General features: G+C 49.5%; 1 protein-coding gene across 4 annotated transcripts; it reads left to right on the forward strand.

Moving 5' to 3' along the window:
* On the forward strand, positions 1,797-10,484 carry FAM110C (family with sequence similarity 110 member C). Of its 4 annotated transcripts, none has more exons than XM_018052745.1 (4): positions 1,797-2,864; positions 6,474-8,639; positions 9,530-10,128; positions 10,257-10,484. In XM_018052745.1, the coding sequence occupies exon 1, from the start codon at positions 1,933-1,935 to the stop codon at positions 2,839-2,841; it is 909 nt and encodes a 302-aa protein (XP_017908234.1). In that variant the 5' UTR covers positions 1,797-1,932; the 3' UTR covers positions 2,842-2,864; positions 6,474-8,639; positions 9,530-10,128; positions 10,257-10,484. The 4 variants fall into 4 exon arrangements, with proteins under 4 accessions (XP_017908234.1, XP_017908236.1, XP_017908233.1 ...); XM_018052747.1 differs by having other exon boundaries at positions 9,533-10,128; XM_018052744.1 differs by having other exon boundaries at positions 6,474-10,128.

The raw sequence follows: 14,878 nt of genomic DNA on the forward strand, positions 1-14,878 counted from the left end.
AAGTTGGTCTGTGTTGTAAAGCAATTGTCTTCCAAATAAAAAAATTTTTAAAAAGAAAATTTGATCTGTACCAGACAGTGCTAAGCCCTTTATATGCACAATCTCATTAATAACTGTCCCAGCAGGTGGAAGTAATGTGGTCTAGTTCACAGGGGAGCAGCCTGACCCTAACAAGAGACACTGAGAAGTCCGACCAGGCAGCCCCTCCAGAAGCCGGGCCAGAGACCGCATTCGGTGCTCCCTAAAAAGCAGTGAATGCTCTAAGCTCTACAAATGAAGATTTTTACAAACGACAGAGCAAAGGCCCTGAGAGCTTTGTTTTCTGTCCAATGGAGTAGAGCTAGTAAATGGTGGACCCACTCAGACAAAGTCCGGATACCCTATGCTTACGAGTTCTCTCTCTCTGCACTGCCAGTGTAAGCACCGAAAGGAGGCATTTGGGGCTAAGCAATTAGAAAGGCGCGTTTTCTCTGCCTGAAATAAACAAGGCAGCCTGAGCAAAAGCCGGGCTTTGGGCTCCCACCAGGCCCTCCCACCACCAGCTTGCTGTCTGTCCATCCCTGGAGCTAGCAGAGGCTCCGTCTCTCTCTCTCTCTCTCTCTCTCTCTCTCTCTCTCTCTGCCAGCTTCAGGACCACAGGCATTTTTTCACGTCAGTGTGGCATTTTCTGGTGACACTAACTGGGTAGCCTGGTTCTCAGGAGACCTGGTTTCTTGCATTTCTATCACTGACTTTAGAATATAACCTCAGAGAAACCCCAGGTCTGAAGACCCACTTGGCATCTGCTGGGATTCTGGGTGGTTGGTGGTCAGTGGGTGCAGTTTGCCAAACCTGTTTGAAATCATTGAGCTTCTGCCCCTGCTCACTCACCACCAGTCCCGTTGTGCCCATTGGCATTTCTGTTAACAAACAAAAAACAGGACCTAAGGCAACCTTCTGTCTGCCCCCAGGTGGTGCGGTGTTGCCCCGCACCAGGCGCACTCAACCACCCCCTCAAAAGGTCAGCGTCTTATGGAGTTGGCTTTCACAGGAGATAACGTGGACGTATCACTGTCTGGCAGATACTGTTAGTCCTCCGTCCAACTTTTGAAAGAATGGAATTTTGGCAACGTTTTCCCTTAGACTTTTTCAGCATTCCTAGACTGATTCACTCCCCTGGTGAACCCGTGGTTTCCGTGTTACACTGATTACGGTGGAAACAGCAGTCTTCTGGGAATGTGTTCAGGGTTTTCCCGAATCCCTGAGCCTTGCCTCCGCAGCCGCTGCTCTCTCGCGAGCCCCGGCACCAGACGGTCCAGTCTGGTCGGGCCACCGCAGGCCATCTGGCTGAGCCTGGACCCAGTCCCGGTTCCTGGTTCCCTTCTGCCTGACACACAGACGGACCTGTCCTGCGGCGCGTCCTAGCCTTTCCTTTCCTACCGTGTAGGAGGGGTGCCCTGCAAGAGCGCTCCAGGAAATCAAAGCCACTTTTCAAACATCCCGAGGTCACTTTAAGAATTCAAAGGGCAGGAGACACCTGCCGGGGCCGGGGGGTGGCGCCGGGGCCGCTCTGCCCTCCCCGCTCCGGAAGTGCCGGCGTCGGAGCGGGGCGCGCCCGCGGCCGGGAAGGGGCGCTGGGCCCGCGGGCCCGCACCGGCGCGGCCCCTCCCCGCCCCTCTGCCCTGCGCGCGCGCGGGGCTCGGCCCTGACCCCGGAGCGGGGCCGCGCGAAGCCCCGCGGGACCCGGAACGGGCTGGCGGGCCCGGCGCGAGGAGAGGGCGGGCCGGGAGGGGCGGGCCCGGCGGGCGGCGCGCCGGTCCGAGCGGACTCTGCCCCCGCCCCGGGCGGCCGGGCCCCGGGGCGCCGCTGCTCACACGGAACCGACTCCGGAGCTGGTCCGCGGACGACCGCGCGCAGCCCGAGAGCGTCTCCGCGGCGGGCCGGGCCTGGAGGATGCGCGCTCTGGACGCGCCCGTGAGCGCGCGGCTCTGGTCTCGAGACTCCGGGACCCCCGCGGCCCCGGACGCGGCTGGCCCGGCTCGCAGGAGCGCGGTGGAGAGGCTGGCGGCCGACCGCGCCAAGTACGTGCGCGGCCCGCCCGGGGCCGGCCCAGGCCCGGCTGGCGGGGGCAGCAGCCCCGAGGCGACCGGAGGGCAGGCGTGCGTCCCGGGGCCCGGGGTGCGCAGGGCTATAGCGCGGAAGCCGCTGAGGCCGGACTCGCTGGTCATCTACCGTCAGAAGTGCGAGTTCGCCCGCGCGTCGGGAGCCGACAGCCCCAGGGCAAGCCTGGTGAAGAAGCTCTTCCAGGGGCCGAGCAAGGACAAGACGCCCGAGCCTCCCGGCGCTGCCCGGGTGGGAGCGGAGTGGGGGGTCAGGGCCCAGGGGCCCGCCCGGGCCGAGCCTGGCCCCTCCACGCCCCCCGCGCCCGCCGGGTCCGTCGGGACGCCCCCCGGGGTCTCGGCTGCGCCCCGCGGCGCGGAGCTGCTGGGGGCGAGGCGCCGGGGGCTGCAGCGCTCGCAGTCGGACCTCAGCTCGCGCTACTCCGCGTCCTTGGCCGAATCGGACACTTTCTTCCGGTACTGCGGCCTGGAGCCCGACGTGGTGGAGGCGCTCGGGCGGGAGAACTTCTCGGCCGAGTCGGACCGCGGCGCCCTCAAGGTCCGCAGCGTGAGCGTGGCCACCTCCGACAGCGGCTTCTCCCGGCGCAGCGGGGACGACGAGGGGCTGCAGGAGGAGGAGCTGGCGGAGCAGGTGCCCAGCGCCACCTCGGTGGTCGAGAGGAACGCGCGCATCATCAAGTGGCTGTACACCTGCAAGAAGGCCACGCAGGCGCCCGGCCAGGGGCCGCAGGGCCCCGCCTGACGGACACGGGGCACCCCGGCCAGGTGCGCGGCCGCGGGCCCGGGAGGGCTGTCTGTGAGGCGCGCCTGTGAGGTCCTGGGGAGGGACCGAGCTGGGGGACCCTGCCTTCCAAAGCAACTCGGGGCGGGAGAGAGCCGCAGGGGCGCCCGCGTCGGAGGGCTGCCAGACCCGGCCCGTGGGCCTGTGCCGGCTCTCCTGAGGTGCGGCTTCTGGCTGCCAGGAAAGGCAACTCTGTACACCAAGTGCTTCCCGGTTGGCTTATTACTGTAAAAAGAGGAGAAATTGGCATTCTAAACGTTCCATCAGAAAGTGCTTTTACACCTCTGCTGTTTCCCTGCGTTGAAATAGCCTGAGGGCTCTGCGTGGGTCCAGAGCTTTGATGCCAGCTGACCAGTCAGGTCCGCAGGGGCCCTGGGGGGACTGCGATCTCCCCTCCCTAGAAAGGAAGGCTGTGCGCTTCCTGGAGGCCTTCACCGAGCCGAGAGGGAGCAGGACTTCTCTACAGGATCTTCGCAGCCGTTTGACACTCATTTAAGCTAAAAGATTTTTGCCTAAATTTTGTTCAAATTGTTTCGAGACCTTTCTAAGGAGATGCGTTGGGGCAGCTTTGTGCCCAAGAAAGAGCTTCAGTTTTTTGAATTGAGGGAGGGACTAGATCCTAACTAATGTCCTAGAGGTCTGCTTGGTAGTGATTCTGTGTTTTCTTTGCTTCTGATGATAGCAGGGGTGGTGTGTTTCTTCCCCTTGGAGTCAGTATCTCAAGCCTGATCTCAGGAAGTTTTTTCCTCAAGGAACTAAGGAATGTTTATTTTCACTGTCTCCTCTGTGGAGAGGGTGTTTCTGGGGTAGTGAAGGGAGAAGGGAAGATACCTTTTCAGGGTTCTCTTTGAGAACCAAGATTATAAGCACTATAGCATCTTGTTTTCTCTGACCCTGCACTGACGACTTGCTATAAGAGTTTGTAAAGTTAATGTGATAGAAGTATTTTGTCTGCCCTTGAGATAAACTAATTTGAGACATGGTATCAGTCTTCAGCATGGAGGGGGGAGTCTGCCCTCAGATGTGTTTGCAGCTCACCTGTGTTTGAGGCCTGAAAAATGCCTAACTTCCCCAAGTGGCCATGGTCTTAATACAGATGTGACAATTCATAAAAGGAGAAGGATTCAGTGTTCTTCTGAATTCAGAAGGGTCATGACTTACAGACTCCCTTGTAGTCTATTGAGGATTATTGCATTTCCCCCAACCTGAGTCCCCACAGAATGTATAAAGGCGATCAGAATTTAAACTAAAAGCGGTAGATTGACTTGCACTTTTCACCAGTTGTCTTGGGGCCTGAGGTGAGTGACTGCTGGCCAGGGTTAGGGTTGGCCATGAACACCTTGATACGGTGGAGGGAGGCTGACTGTCCCAGAGGGTCATGGTGTAGCTGATGGAGCTCTCAGTGGGGAGCTGGGAGGCTGTATTCTGTTAGGAATCACTCCCCCACTTTTAGCTTAGGCTCCCATCGTCCATAAAATGAACGTGGAGAGCAGAGGGTTTCCAGCCTCTACACTTTGTAATTCCATATAGTCTGAAATGTGTTTGTCTGTGTTTCATGACTGTAACCTAGAAAAGGAAACGACAACAACAACAAAAAACTGTTGTCTATTGTGACATGACCTTCACGGCAAAGGGAAGTAGTTGAGGCCAGAGGAAAGTGGCACGGGGTCAGGGGGCTGCCCAGGATGACTCTGTGGGAGAGCGGAGGTGCAGGGGGCTGCCCAGGATGGCTCTGCGGGAGAGCGGAGGTGCACTCACTCACCAGCCGCCTCCCTCTTCACAGTGCTGCTTTTTCGAGTGGGGGACCACATCACCTGTCTTCTGAGCTGTTTCATGTTACTGTCCAGAGAAGAGAGATGGTTGTTACACAGAACCTGCCCAGTTTGCTGTGTGTCATTGGCAAGCACCAGCTCTGTAAAGATTTTCTCTACAAATTTACTCTCATAGACCCCAAACAGCTCAACCCAAGAGACCTAAGGGCTTGCTGCTTGGAGAATTGTGAGGAAGAAATGCATGTCCTTTCTCCAACTTATGGCAGGCCTCCCATTTTAATGAATTGAAGGAAAGGAAGGTGATTAAACACCAGTAGACAGTGAATTTTCATGAATTTTACACTGGGCAATAGAATACTAGAATTACCAGTCATGGGTTCCAGTGGAATGTCCTCATTCTCCAAATCAGGACAATGTCTGTCCTGACCACAGTCCCCTCGATTCACCACCTTCAGACATGACATCCTCTCTGAAAAAGAGTCAGGACAGGCTCCAGACCCTTCACCTTCACTGGTGAGGGTCTTCTGGCAGCCTGAACAAAATGCAGCTAACCTTTCGTCACAGGATAACTTGCCTGAGAGTTCCCTAACTTCTGGGAGCCGTGGAAACAAAGCTACAGCTGTGATTTTTCTCCAGTTTATCGTGACATTTGTGCTGGAATCCATACAGATTTGTTTTAGGATTTCATGAAAATTTCAGAAAATTTGAGATGACCGAAGATGTCTTTTCTAGGTGAAAAAGAAAATGTATTTTATGTGAAGGGCTTTGTTTCGGTAGATAGAGGTACTATAAAGTAAAATAAAAGTACTCCATCCAGAATTAAATAAGAAGTTCATAAGTTTATTACCCCATGGATTAAAAGTCTTCACTTTTCGAAAGTGAGGCCATCAGAGCTAGAGAATGGTTACAGAAGCTGCATGTGATCCCACTGGGCTCCGTGACGCACAGTGACACGTGGATAATTTTGGTTTCGTATTTCCCAGTGTAAAATTCATGAAAACCACTCCTGTGTCTACTGGTGTTCCATCTTCCTGGCCTTCAACTCATTCAAATGGGAGGCTTACCAAAATTTAGGTTTCTGGTTTTCTACCTTGTGCATAGAATATATGTTACTGATTTTAATATCGTTAGAATGGCAACTTGTCCTTTGGAATTTTTAGGGATAAATATTGTTCAATTTTAAAGCAAAAATATCAGGCATTCCCCAGCTCTTTTCACATTTCTCTTTGCTAATGTTGGGTAACTGGAAGCTGGGAGGTGGAACTGTCTCAGCATCTGCACAGATACCATGGGGCATGGTGCAGACAAACGGGGACGCCCCTGCCTTCCTGCTTCTGTCTTCTCCAGCTTGGAAGCTCGTACTCACCAAGTAGGAGTGCATTTTAGGTGAACGTAGTGACTTGAGCTGTAATAAGGCTGCCTCCATCTTCAGGCCAGCCCCTGAGTCTTTCAGCGAGGACTGTGTTTGAAAGGGCAGAACCTGTTTGCCTTTTAAATTCTGTTTGTGCCGCTTGCTCTGTGTTCTGCTTCACTGTCCAGCTCTGTGCTAGTGAGCACTGGCCTTACTGATCAACATTCAGAGAAATTTTTCTTTACTGCCTCAGGAGAAAGCCTACAGGGAAATGGATACAGAGCAACAAGATGATAGCTATGTTTGCTACTTATTTCTTTTCAATTTTTAAATGCGCAAAGGAGATGTGTGCGACACAGAAAGTATCATAAAACAAAAGACTGCAGGGACCAAACTTTGTAATTCAATGCTTGGCTTTATAACTGTTGCCTAGACTGGTGTTGATTGACAGCTTTTTCCTTACTCCTCAGGAAGCAAGCCTTCTGGACGACGGGGACTCCTTGCAGTATGTCTGGATGGCTGGGACCCCAGGCCCATCTTCACTGCCCGGTTTTGTCTAGAGTACCCAAGTATCCATGTAATTGCTCTTTTCCCAGGAGTGAAACACACCACTGAAGAAGCTTGTCATTTCAGAAGGTTTGAAAGGCTGTGGAGAAGGTGGGAACACAGAACTTGGAAATTAGCTGAGTTTTAACTGTTAAGACACAGCTGAAGCTCTGGAAAATATTTTCTTGTGTTAGGTGGATCTGTTTTTGCTTCCAGAGGGCAGCAGAAGAAGGAAAAGCTGCTTGGGAATATTTTCAAGGGCATCTTTTTGAGTGGCTTGCTGACAAATAGGTACCATGATACATTTTAATGATAATTAATTTTGAAAAGAAAACAGGCAAAGAGAATGAAATTCAAACACAAATGCCGTGGTGTTTACTGCTTTCAGCCATACTGGACAGATTGGCACCGTTTAAATCAGAGTTCTGTGATCATGAGAACATGTGTTCTACACAAATACTGTGGCTACGAAGAGCGAACTCGCGCTCACACTTGCACACCCACACATAGACCTCCCTTTCTAAGCGCAGTGGATTCCCAGCTGTGCAGCTGGCCATCTTTCGAGCGAGAGCTGCAGGGTCACTGTGAGTGCCACTCCTATTGGGCTGTGGACATGCAGTGGTAACGGAAAAAGATAAAGAGTTGAAATGCTGCTAGGAAACCTTTGTGTGTACCTGGACAGTTTCTTGAGAGTTGGCAGAACACTGAAGCGTCCTTCCTCCAAATCTGTGTCAGTGGTCCTCTTCTGCGGCACCGTGTCGGATACGCCTCCTTGGCTCTCTTGTCCCCAACTTCCGAAAAGGATAAAAAAGACCTCTGTTAGGCAGGACATGGACTCATGACATGTGAAATGCCCTACATTTTGGTCTAGTTCGCACCCTCATCCATCATGCAGTCATTCCAAATTTGGCAGCAGTTCGCTCTGTCTGAATAGGATGTTTGAAACAAGGGCCCCTTGGGCAGCTGGGAGACTGTCGGGTTGGAGTGTGACTGGTAAGGAGTTACTCTGACCCTAAACCTGTCCTGGCTCATGACACTCAGAGTAAATAAATTTCAAGTTCAGAACCTTCGGAGAGAAATTTGTATATCCATGAAAACAACCCAAAGACAATCCCAGTCAAAGCTTACATGTTTCATCAAGATATATCTAAGAATATAATTATTAGAACAGGGGGGAAGAGAAATAGGTTTCTCAAAAGTAAAATATTTGTTAAACCAATTTTGATATATTCATGCATTGGTTTAATACTGTATCCTATTTTTGTGACTTTTGCTGTGAGAATAGGGCCTAGAGTTAAATACGTATTTTCACATGAGTATTGGTCTTCAGATAGTTTTCTGACATTTCGAGTGGTTTTGGTTTTACCAGTGTAATTTCAGCCATGCTGCCCTGGGTTATTGCTCTGTCTGTTGTTTAAGTGACTTCATCTGACTGTCAGTGGCATGCTCGGGACTCTGCTGTGCTCAGTACTGTAGGGACTTGCTTGTCAGTAAGTCACGGCTGTGCATATGGGGAGGGTGCCTCTTCAGTGTAGACTCTATAAAGACAAAGATGCCCTGCTCTGAGAAAATTTTCCCTGTTTTTTTTTTTTTTTAAATGCTGCTATTTTGCTATTTATTATCCACTGGATTGTACTTAATTTAAAAGAAAATGTCAAAGATGAGAATTTTCTCTAAAGGATCTTTTTGTATTTGGAGTTTCCCTATTTGCAGATTCCATTAATTTTTTATGTGAATGCTTTAAGTGAAATTGTTATGTGCCTTTCTACTGTCAGAATAGGATAAAGTGTATCCTAGGTCAGATTTATCTGAGATGAGAATGATGTGGACTCTGCCGCTCACGTGGGCTTGCCTGGTGGCCCAGTAGTAAAGAATTGGCCTGCAGTGCCGGAGATACAGGAGATGCGGGTCCAACCCCTGGGTCCTGGAGATCCCTTGGAGGAAGGCATGGCAACCCACTCCAGTACTCTTGCTTAGAGGATCCCATGAGCAGAGAAGCCTGGCAGGCTGCAGTCCATAGGGTCGCGCGGAATCGGACGCGGCTGAAGAGACTGAGCAGCAGCAGCAGCTGTCAACCACCCGAGTGACAGGTGAGAAGCAAGTTGGTCACTGTTTAAAAGCTCTGAGGTCTTCCAGAAGCATTTGTGTGTGAGTGACAGTGACTCTAGGAAGTGAATGTCAGGGTGTGTGTGAGGCAGGAACAGGGTGTCCCCAGACCCCAGCAGGATCAGGCTAGCACTCCCTCTTGTGTGTCTGGATTCAGGCCTCAGCTTAGCGCCTCAGTGTGTGGCTGGAGGTGGGAAGTCCTTTCCTAACTCAGAATTAACCCAAATTGTGAAGTGACTGAGCAAATCAGACTTTGTAGCTCAGTCTGAATAAAAAAGTTTATAATTGGTTTCACAAAGAAGAACAATAGTTATTGCTGCAAAATAGTTTCATTTGTTCAGGAAAGAATAGCATATTAGGCAACAGGATTAAGTACAGTGGAAAGGAAAAGTGACTGAAAAATCATTGATAAAACCTGGAAAATAGCTTGACAGTATCTAGTTCTTTAATATATGGATACAGATTACTAGTGCCTCAGACTTAAAGGTAGTTATGTGACTGGAAGTTAGTTATATAACTGAAGTTTCCTTATTCTGCATATAGTTTTTAAACTGCTGGTCACTGATGCTGGAGTAAAAAGCAGGCTTTATCAAGCGTTGGCCTTTTCAGAGGGTTAAAGGGCGGTGCTAGTTCTTGCTGGCGATGCCATGGAATGTCAGGCCCAGGCGACTGCAGTGGCATATTCTAGACGTCCCTTTTTTACAGACCCCCTGCACCGTGAGTGCAAGATTGCATGTTCTGTATCAGAGAAATGAACCATTTTTTTCCTTTTTAATATAGCTTTGTGAATTTGTACAATATGAAAAAATTGAAGCAAGGCTGTGGGTATTATAATTACTCATATCTTTTGCTTTCTCCGTCCTGAATATTACAGCAGGTTATCAGCCAAAATGAAGAGTGCATTCTAAAACCTGAACTAGGAGAATCCCGTGGCATCTGAAGTCTCCAGTTCTCCCCGGAGCTGGAATAGAATAAAATCAGTTTGGATATTTAGCACGTTGGTTTCCTTTGTTTCATCAGCCTTTTGCTTATTTTTTTCCTTCACGGTTTATTAATGTTATTGCTGTAAAGTGAGTTCAAAGGTGAAATGAGAGCATCGTTTGTAACCTTTCCTGTTAGTTAGCTCATTGGTGAAGGCAGACTCCATGCCCATCCGCTTCGCTGTCTGTATCTGCCCAAACGGGAGACGTGGGCCTGAGCCACCGTCTCTACGCCACTGTTCTCACCGAGCCAGGCTGGCTGCCCTTTCAGTCCTATGGTGGCTTACACACAACTCCACAGAAGCAACCGGAGACCCTTAGGGGGAACCTTAAGGGTTCTTAAGGAGAATAAACGGTTCACCTTGTCTTTCCATGGAGATAATGGACAAACCCTCAGGGGCTGGAGCAGCTGTAACTTCAGAAACAGTCCAGACACTGTGCTATCTGGCTTCCATTGCAGAATCCAGCAGCAGCTGCCATTTTCTTCCTTCAGGTAAACGTGATTTCTTACTCTTTTGGTTCTCTTTGTGGAAAACAAAGTGATGCCCAGTGGTTAAGTGTTTAAACTTTGCTTGTGTTTCCAGTGGTGAAGTAAATTTATATGATCATTGAATGTTCCAGGTTGGAAATATCAAACGAGAAGGGAATTAAGTTCTCAACCTGGAGCTTACACCTCTGGTTGTGGAAGTAGGAGGGAGCAGCTCATGGGGAGAAAATACGGAAACATCAGGAAATGTGCTCCTGCTCAGAGTATTTTCCTGACTGTCTGCTACAACGCCTCAGCTCTACAGTGGTCATCTTTGTGTTATCTCCTTGAAAACTGTCATTAAAACTGAAATGCTTTCTGAAGGTGAGAATGTATTAAACCATTGATAGCTATTCATCTTTAACTCAAAACAGAACAGTAATTGTTTTAGAAAGTGAGAACCCAAGCGACAGAAGCAGATCCGGAAAGGCAAGCGTGAGGGACGCTCAGTTTTGATCTTAAGTAAGACTCTTTATTTCCAGTGCCAGATTGGAAATTACCAGCAAACCCACACCCTGCTGCTGAAGCTCTCATGCTTCTGGGCAGTAGCAGCTGTGACCAAGGACAGCCCACTGACGATGACAGGGTCACAGATGCTCCCTTCGGTTCAGTTCACTCGCTCAGTCGTGTCCGACTCTTTACGACCCCATGGACTGCAGCATGCCAGCCCTCCATGTCCATTACCAACTCCCAGAGTTTACCCAAACTCATGTCCATTGAGTCGGTGATGCCATCCAACCATCTCATCCTGCCCTCAATCTTTCCCAGCATCAGGGTCTTTTCAAATGAGTCAGCTCTTCACATGAGGTAGCCAAAGTATTGGAGTTTCAGCTTCAACATCAGTCCTTCCAATAAACACCCAGGACTGATCTCCTCTAGGATGGACTGGTTGGATCTCCTTGCAGTCCAAGGGACTCTCAACAGTCTTCTCCAACACCACAGTTCAAAAGCATCAATTCTTCGGCGCTCAGCCTTCTTCACAGTCCAACTCTCACATCCATACATGACCACAGGAAAAACCATAGCCTTGACTAGACGGACCTTAGTCAGCAAAGTAACATCTCTGCTTTTTAATATGTTGTCTAGGTTGGTCATAACTTTCCTTCCAACGAGTAAGCGTCTTTTAATTTCATGGCTGCAGTCACCATCTGCAGTGATTTTGGAGCCCCCCAAAATAAAGTCAGCCACTGTTTCCACTGTTCCCCCATCTATTTGCCATGAAGTGATGGGACCGGATGTCATGATCTTAGTTTTCTGAATGTTGAGCTTTAAGCCAACTTTTTCACTCTCCTCTTTCACTTTCATCAAGAGGCTCTTTAGTTCTTCTTCACTTTCTGCCGTACTTATTGAGGGGGCCACATACTGTGCAGTGGGCCTCCCCAGGCTCCTTGCCATCATAAGCTTACATCCTAAGAGGGCTAGACATCTAGTGAGGGAGCACAGGCAGCTTGGTGTTAGGGATGGGAGACATGAAATGGAAGGAAGGAAGGAGGGGGCGGGAGTGGAGGGGAGTGAGGCTGTAGAATCAGAAGTGAAGGCAGTAAATAGAATCAGAAGACTGATTCATGAATTTCTCTATGACCCTTTTGGTTTATGGTTTCTATTTGTTGGCCAGTCTGTCTGAACCATAAATGAAATCCAAAGTCAAGTCAAAAAAAAAGTCAAGCTATAGGAAATAAAACATGCAAAATACAAATGGCTTATTTCAATCCCTGGAGGTCCTTCACCCTTCAAATTCATTTGAAGTCTAAATTGAAGAGAAAGCAGACACACTAGAAATGGGGCCTCGGAGCCTGGTCTTCAGCCAGCTGGAAACTTGCTTGCTGTAAAGGACAGTGTGGCTCTCCTGGCTTTTAGAGGAAGTCCGCTTTCCAAATGGAATAAAAAGTCAAGGTAGCAAAAAGAAGGGATGTCACAGGCCAGAGCAGACCCTCCCGCGAGTCTCCTGTGAGTGCCTTCTGAGCTGTGTCTAGGACACTCCCTTGCAGGTGGACGGCTGGGTGCAGGCCCTCAGGACCGTCACACAGACAGTCCAGAACGGGGTTTACTCGAGGTGACTGGAGAGAGCTCCCTCCCCACTTCCTGCAGGTGTGAGTCAGGGCCAGACAGACTGCCCGTGTGAGCACATGCAGAGGTGGGCAGGGACCTGGGACCACCAACTGTCAAATGAAAGGAACGCTGGAAACCATGCATCGCCCTCCCATTCCCCAGGAGGCAGGCACCTCTCGCCTGCCCCGGGCGCCTTCCCAGCGCTGCCCTAGTTGCTGAACATGAGAGGGTGGCCAGCAACCTGGTCCCTGGAAACTTTCTGGTGTCCTAGGAAAATCTTCAGTCCCTGGCAAGTTGGGAGCATTGGACACCCTAAGAGGGCACCTTGATTAACATATATCTCGACGTCAAGTTCTCAATTTCAGTTTAGTTTCTACTCTGAGGAAATCAACACCAAAACTACTGTGAGCACAGAAGAGCTTTAAGTTGTTGGCAATAACGTTTTGGTGTTTTCACTATTGCCTTAAATCAGGGCAGCTTAGGTAGTGTGTCTCCTGTCTGGTGGGGGAAGGTCACGTGGTGCAGATTAAGAAGGGGTAGGTGCTTCTCCTGTGTGGGTTCTACTTCTGGGAGGACCCAGCCCCTGGAGGAAGCCACGCTTCCCAGGCACCTGCACCGGGAGCAAGACGAGGTCCTCACCTTGGTTGTTCCATGGAATCCTTGCACAGTCTGTGAGGATCACCATTGTAAATCCCCAGGTAGCCGAGTTGTAGAGACATTTAGTACCTGCTTAGGTCAAAGAATTATTAATAACATGCTGGGGAAGTAAGAGTGTGAACATATATCTGCCTGGTTCCAAAGGCAGCCATATTCTCGCTGTTAAGAAGTAAATGAGAAGCCGGAATGCTTGAAGAATTCATAACTTCCCCAGGACATAGTCTGATTCAACAGGTCAAAACCTAAGCAGGATTCTGATCCAAGAAGCCACTCCCGACCTGAGTCACCTGACTGCCCTGATCACCACCTGCTGGGTGACTCAGGCAGGATGAGGACACGGCCCTGCATCTGACATCCTGAGAACCCCAAAGCAGCAAGTGTTCATGCTGCGGGACAGGTTCTCGCTGTTTAGCTGATGCTGATCATTTTACATAAGGTGAGATATATCTTAAAACTAATCTTAAATAAAGAGAAAGTCAGAGGGAGAGCAAGCAAGCTATGCCGAGAGAGCTTGGAGCAGTGCTGATCAGGGCCTCGTGGAGTCAAAATGCCGAGCTGGGGGACAGCTGTTTGCTGCAGCACAGCTCCACTAACCGGCGTTGTGAGTCCAGAGTGCGTCCACCTCATGCCCGTCATGGAACTCCGAGGCCCAGGGAGAGGCTCAAGGCCTCCTGGATTGATGGTCTCAGCGAATCTGGCAGAACTGCTACTATTTCATTGATTGACTTTCAGATAAATGGGAAATGGCCAGCTGTGAAAAGAGGAGAAGCTCCTTTAAATTTACTCTGCAGCAGCAGGAAGTTTAGCACATCTTTCGGTCTGTGAAACCTTTTCAGCAATGCAAAAGAGAAGTCCAAGGTACGCACTGAGTCTCTTGCGTGCGTTTTAAAGCTGTACAGACATCACTCTTCTATGGGTGAAAAGAAAAGCTGAGTCAACTGTCAACACTTTCTCCATGCAGGTGGAGGCAGGAGGAACTATGAGTCACCTTCTCCTGTTGACTCTGGGCTGAGTGAGCAACTCAGATTTGAAGGCCACAGGAAGTCATGCACCCACGGTGCCAGCATCCTCATTACTGCTCAGCAGATACTAACCACAATTACTTATGTATTCAGGTTAGTAAACCCACAGTGGTCCATGATGTCAGGAACCCTGTCAGAGCACTATAGAGCCTTTTCCAAGGAAGATTGTTTTCTAATTAAAATGCATCTGCCAGAGAGATTGAACTCTGACCCCTGAAAGAAGGACTGTGAGTGCTGTACACGCAGCAGGGCGAGAGCCCACTGGAACAAGCGTGTGTAGGAGCCGGGTGCCTCCGGCGCAGCCTGCAGAGCAGCGAGCAAATGTCTCTCAGGCTCCTTGCTGTTCAGAGGCTAGAGGGCGAATGATGTTTTTAAAGGCATTTACTGCAGAGGAGACACCGAATAGTTACTATTATTCTAATCGTATTAGTTCCCTAATAATACAATGTATGTATTTTTCACTCACTGACTTGTTTAAAATATCTATGAATCAGTTTGTATATTGAAGCTTCCATCACGTGGGATCAAAATGTCTTTTCTGGAGTTCTCTGGGTTCCATGGCTGTAGAATATGAGATTTGCTAATTGGTTCTGCATTTAGCTGGTCATTTCCCTGTGTAGAACCTACATTCAGGAGGAGAGTCAGTGATAATTGGTTCAATGGGTCTATAACGTTCTCTCCCCATCATGATTTTGTAAAGTGAGAATGGGTTAGAATTTCAAAACACAGCAAAAACAAACAAACAAACAAACAAAAAACGCACATTTTTTCTGGTCTAGAGAAAGTACCATAGGAAATTCTGAAAAAGTATTGTGGGACCTGCCGATCATTTAGAGAAATATCTGAAAGCTATGAAGGAATATTAATGGCAAAGCAACCTTACCTGGCACTGGCCAAGAAGTTTATAGCTCACAAGGCTATCATATCTAGTTTCTCATTCAATCTTACAACCCTCTTTGAGGCGGCTGGGGCAAGTATTCCTACTGCTT

Source organism: Capra hircus, chromosome 8 (genome assembly GCF_001704415.2).
Source record: "Capra hircus breed San Clemente chromosome 8, ASM170441v1, whole genome shotgun sequence".
Taxonomy (NCBI): domain Eukaryota; kingdom Metazoa; phylum Chordata; class Mammalia; order Artiodactyla; family Bovidae; genus Capra; species Capra hircus.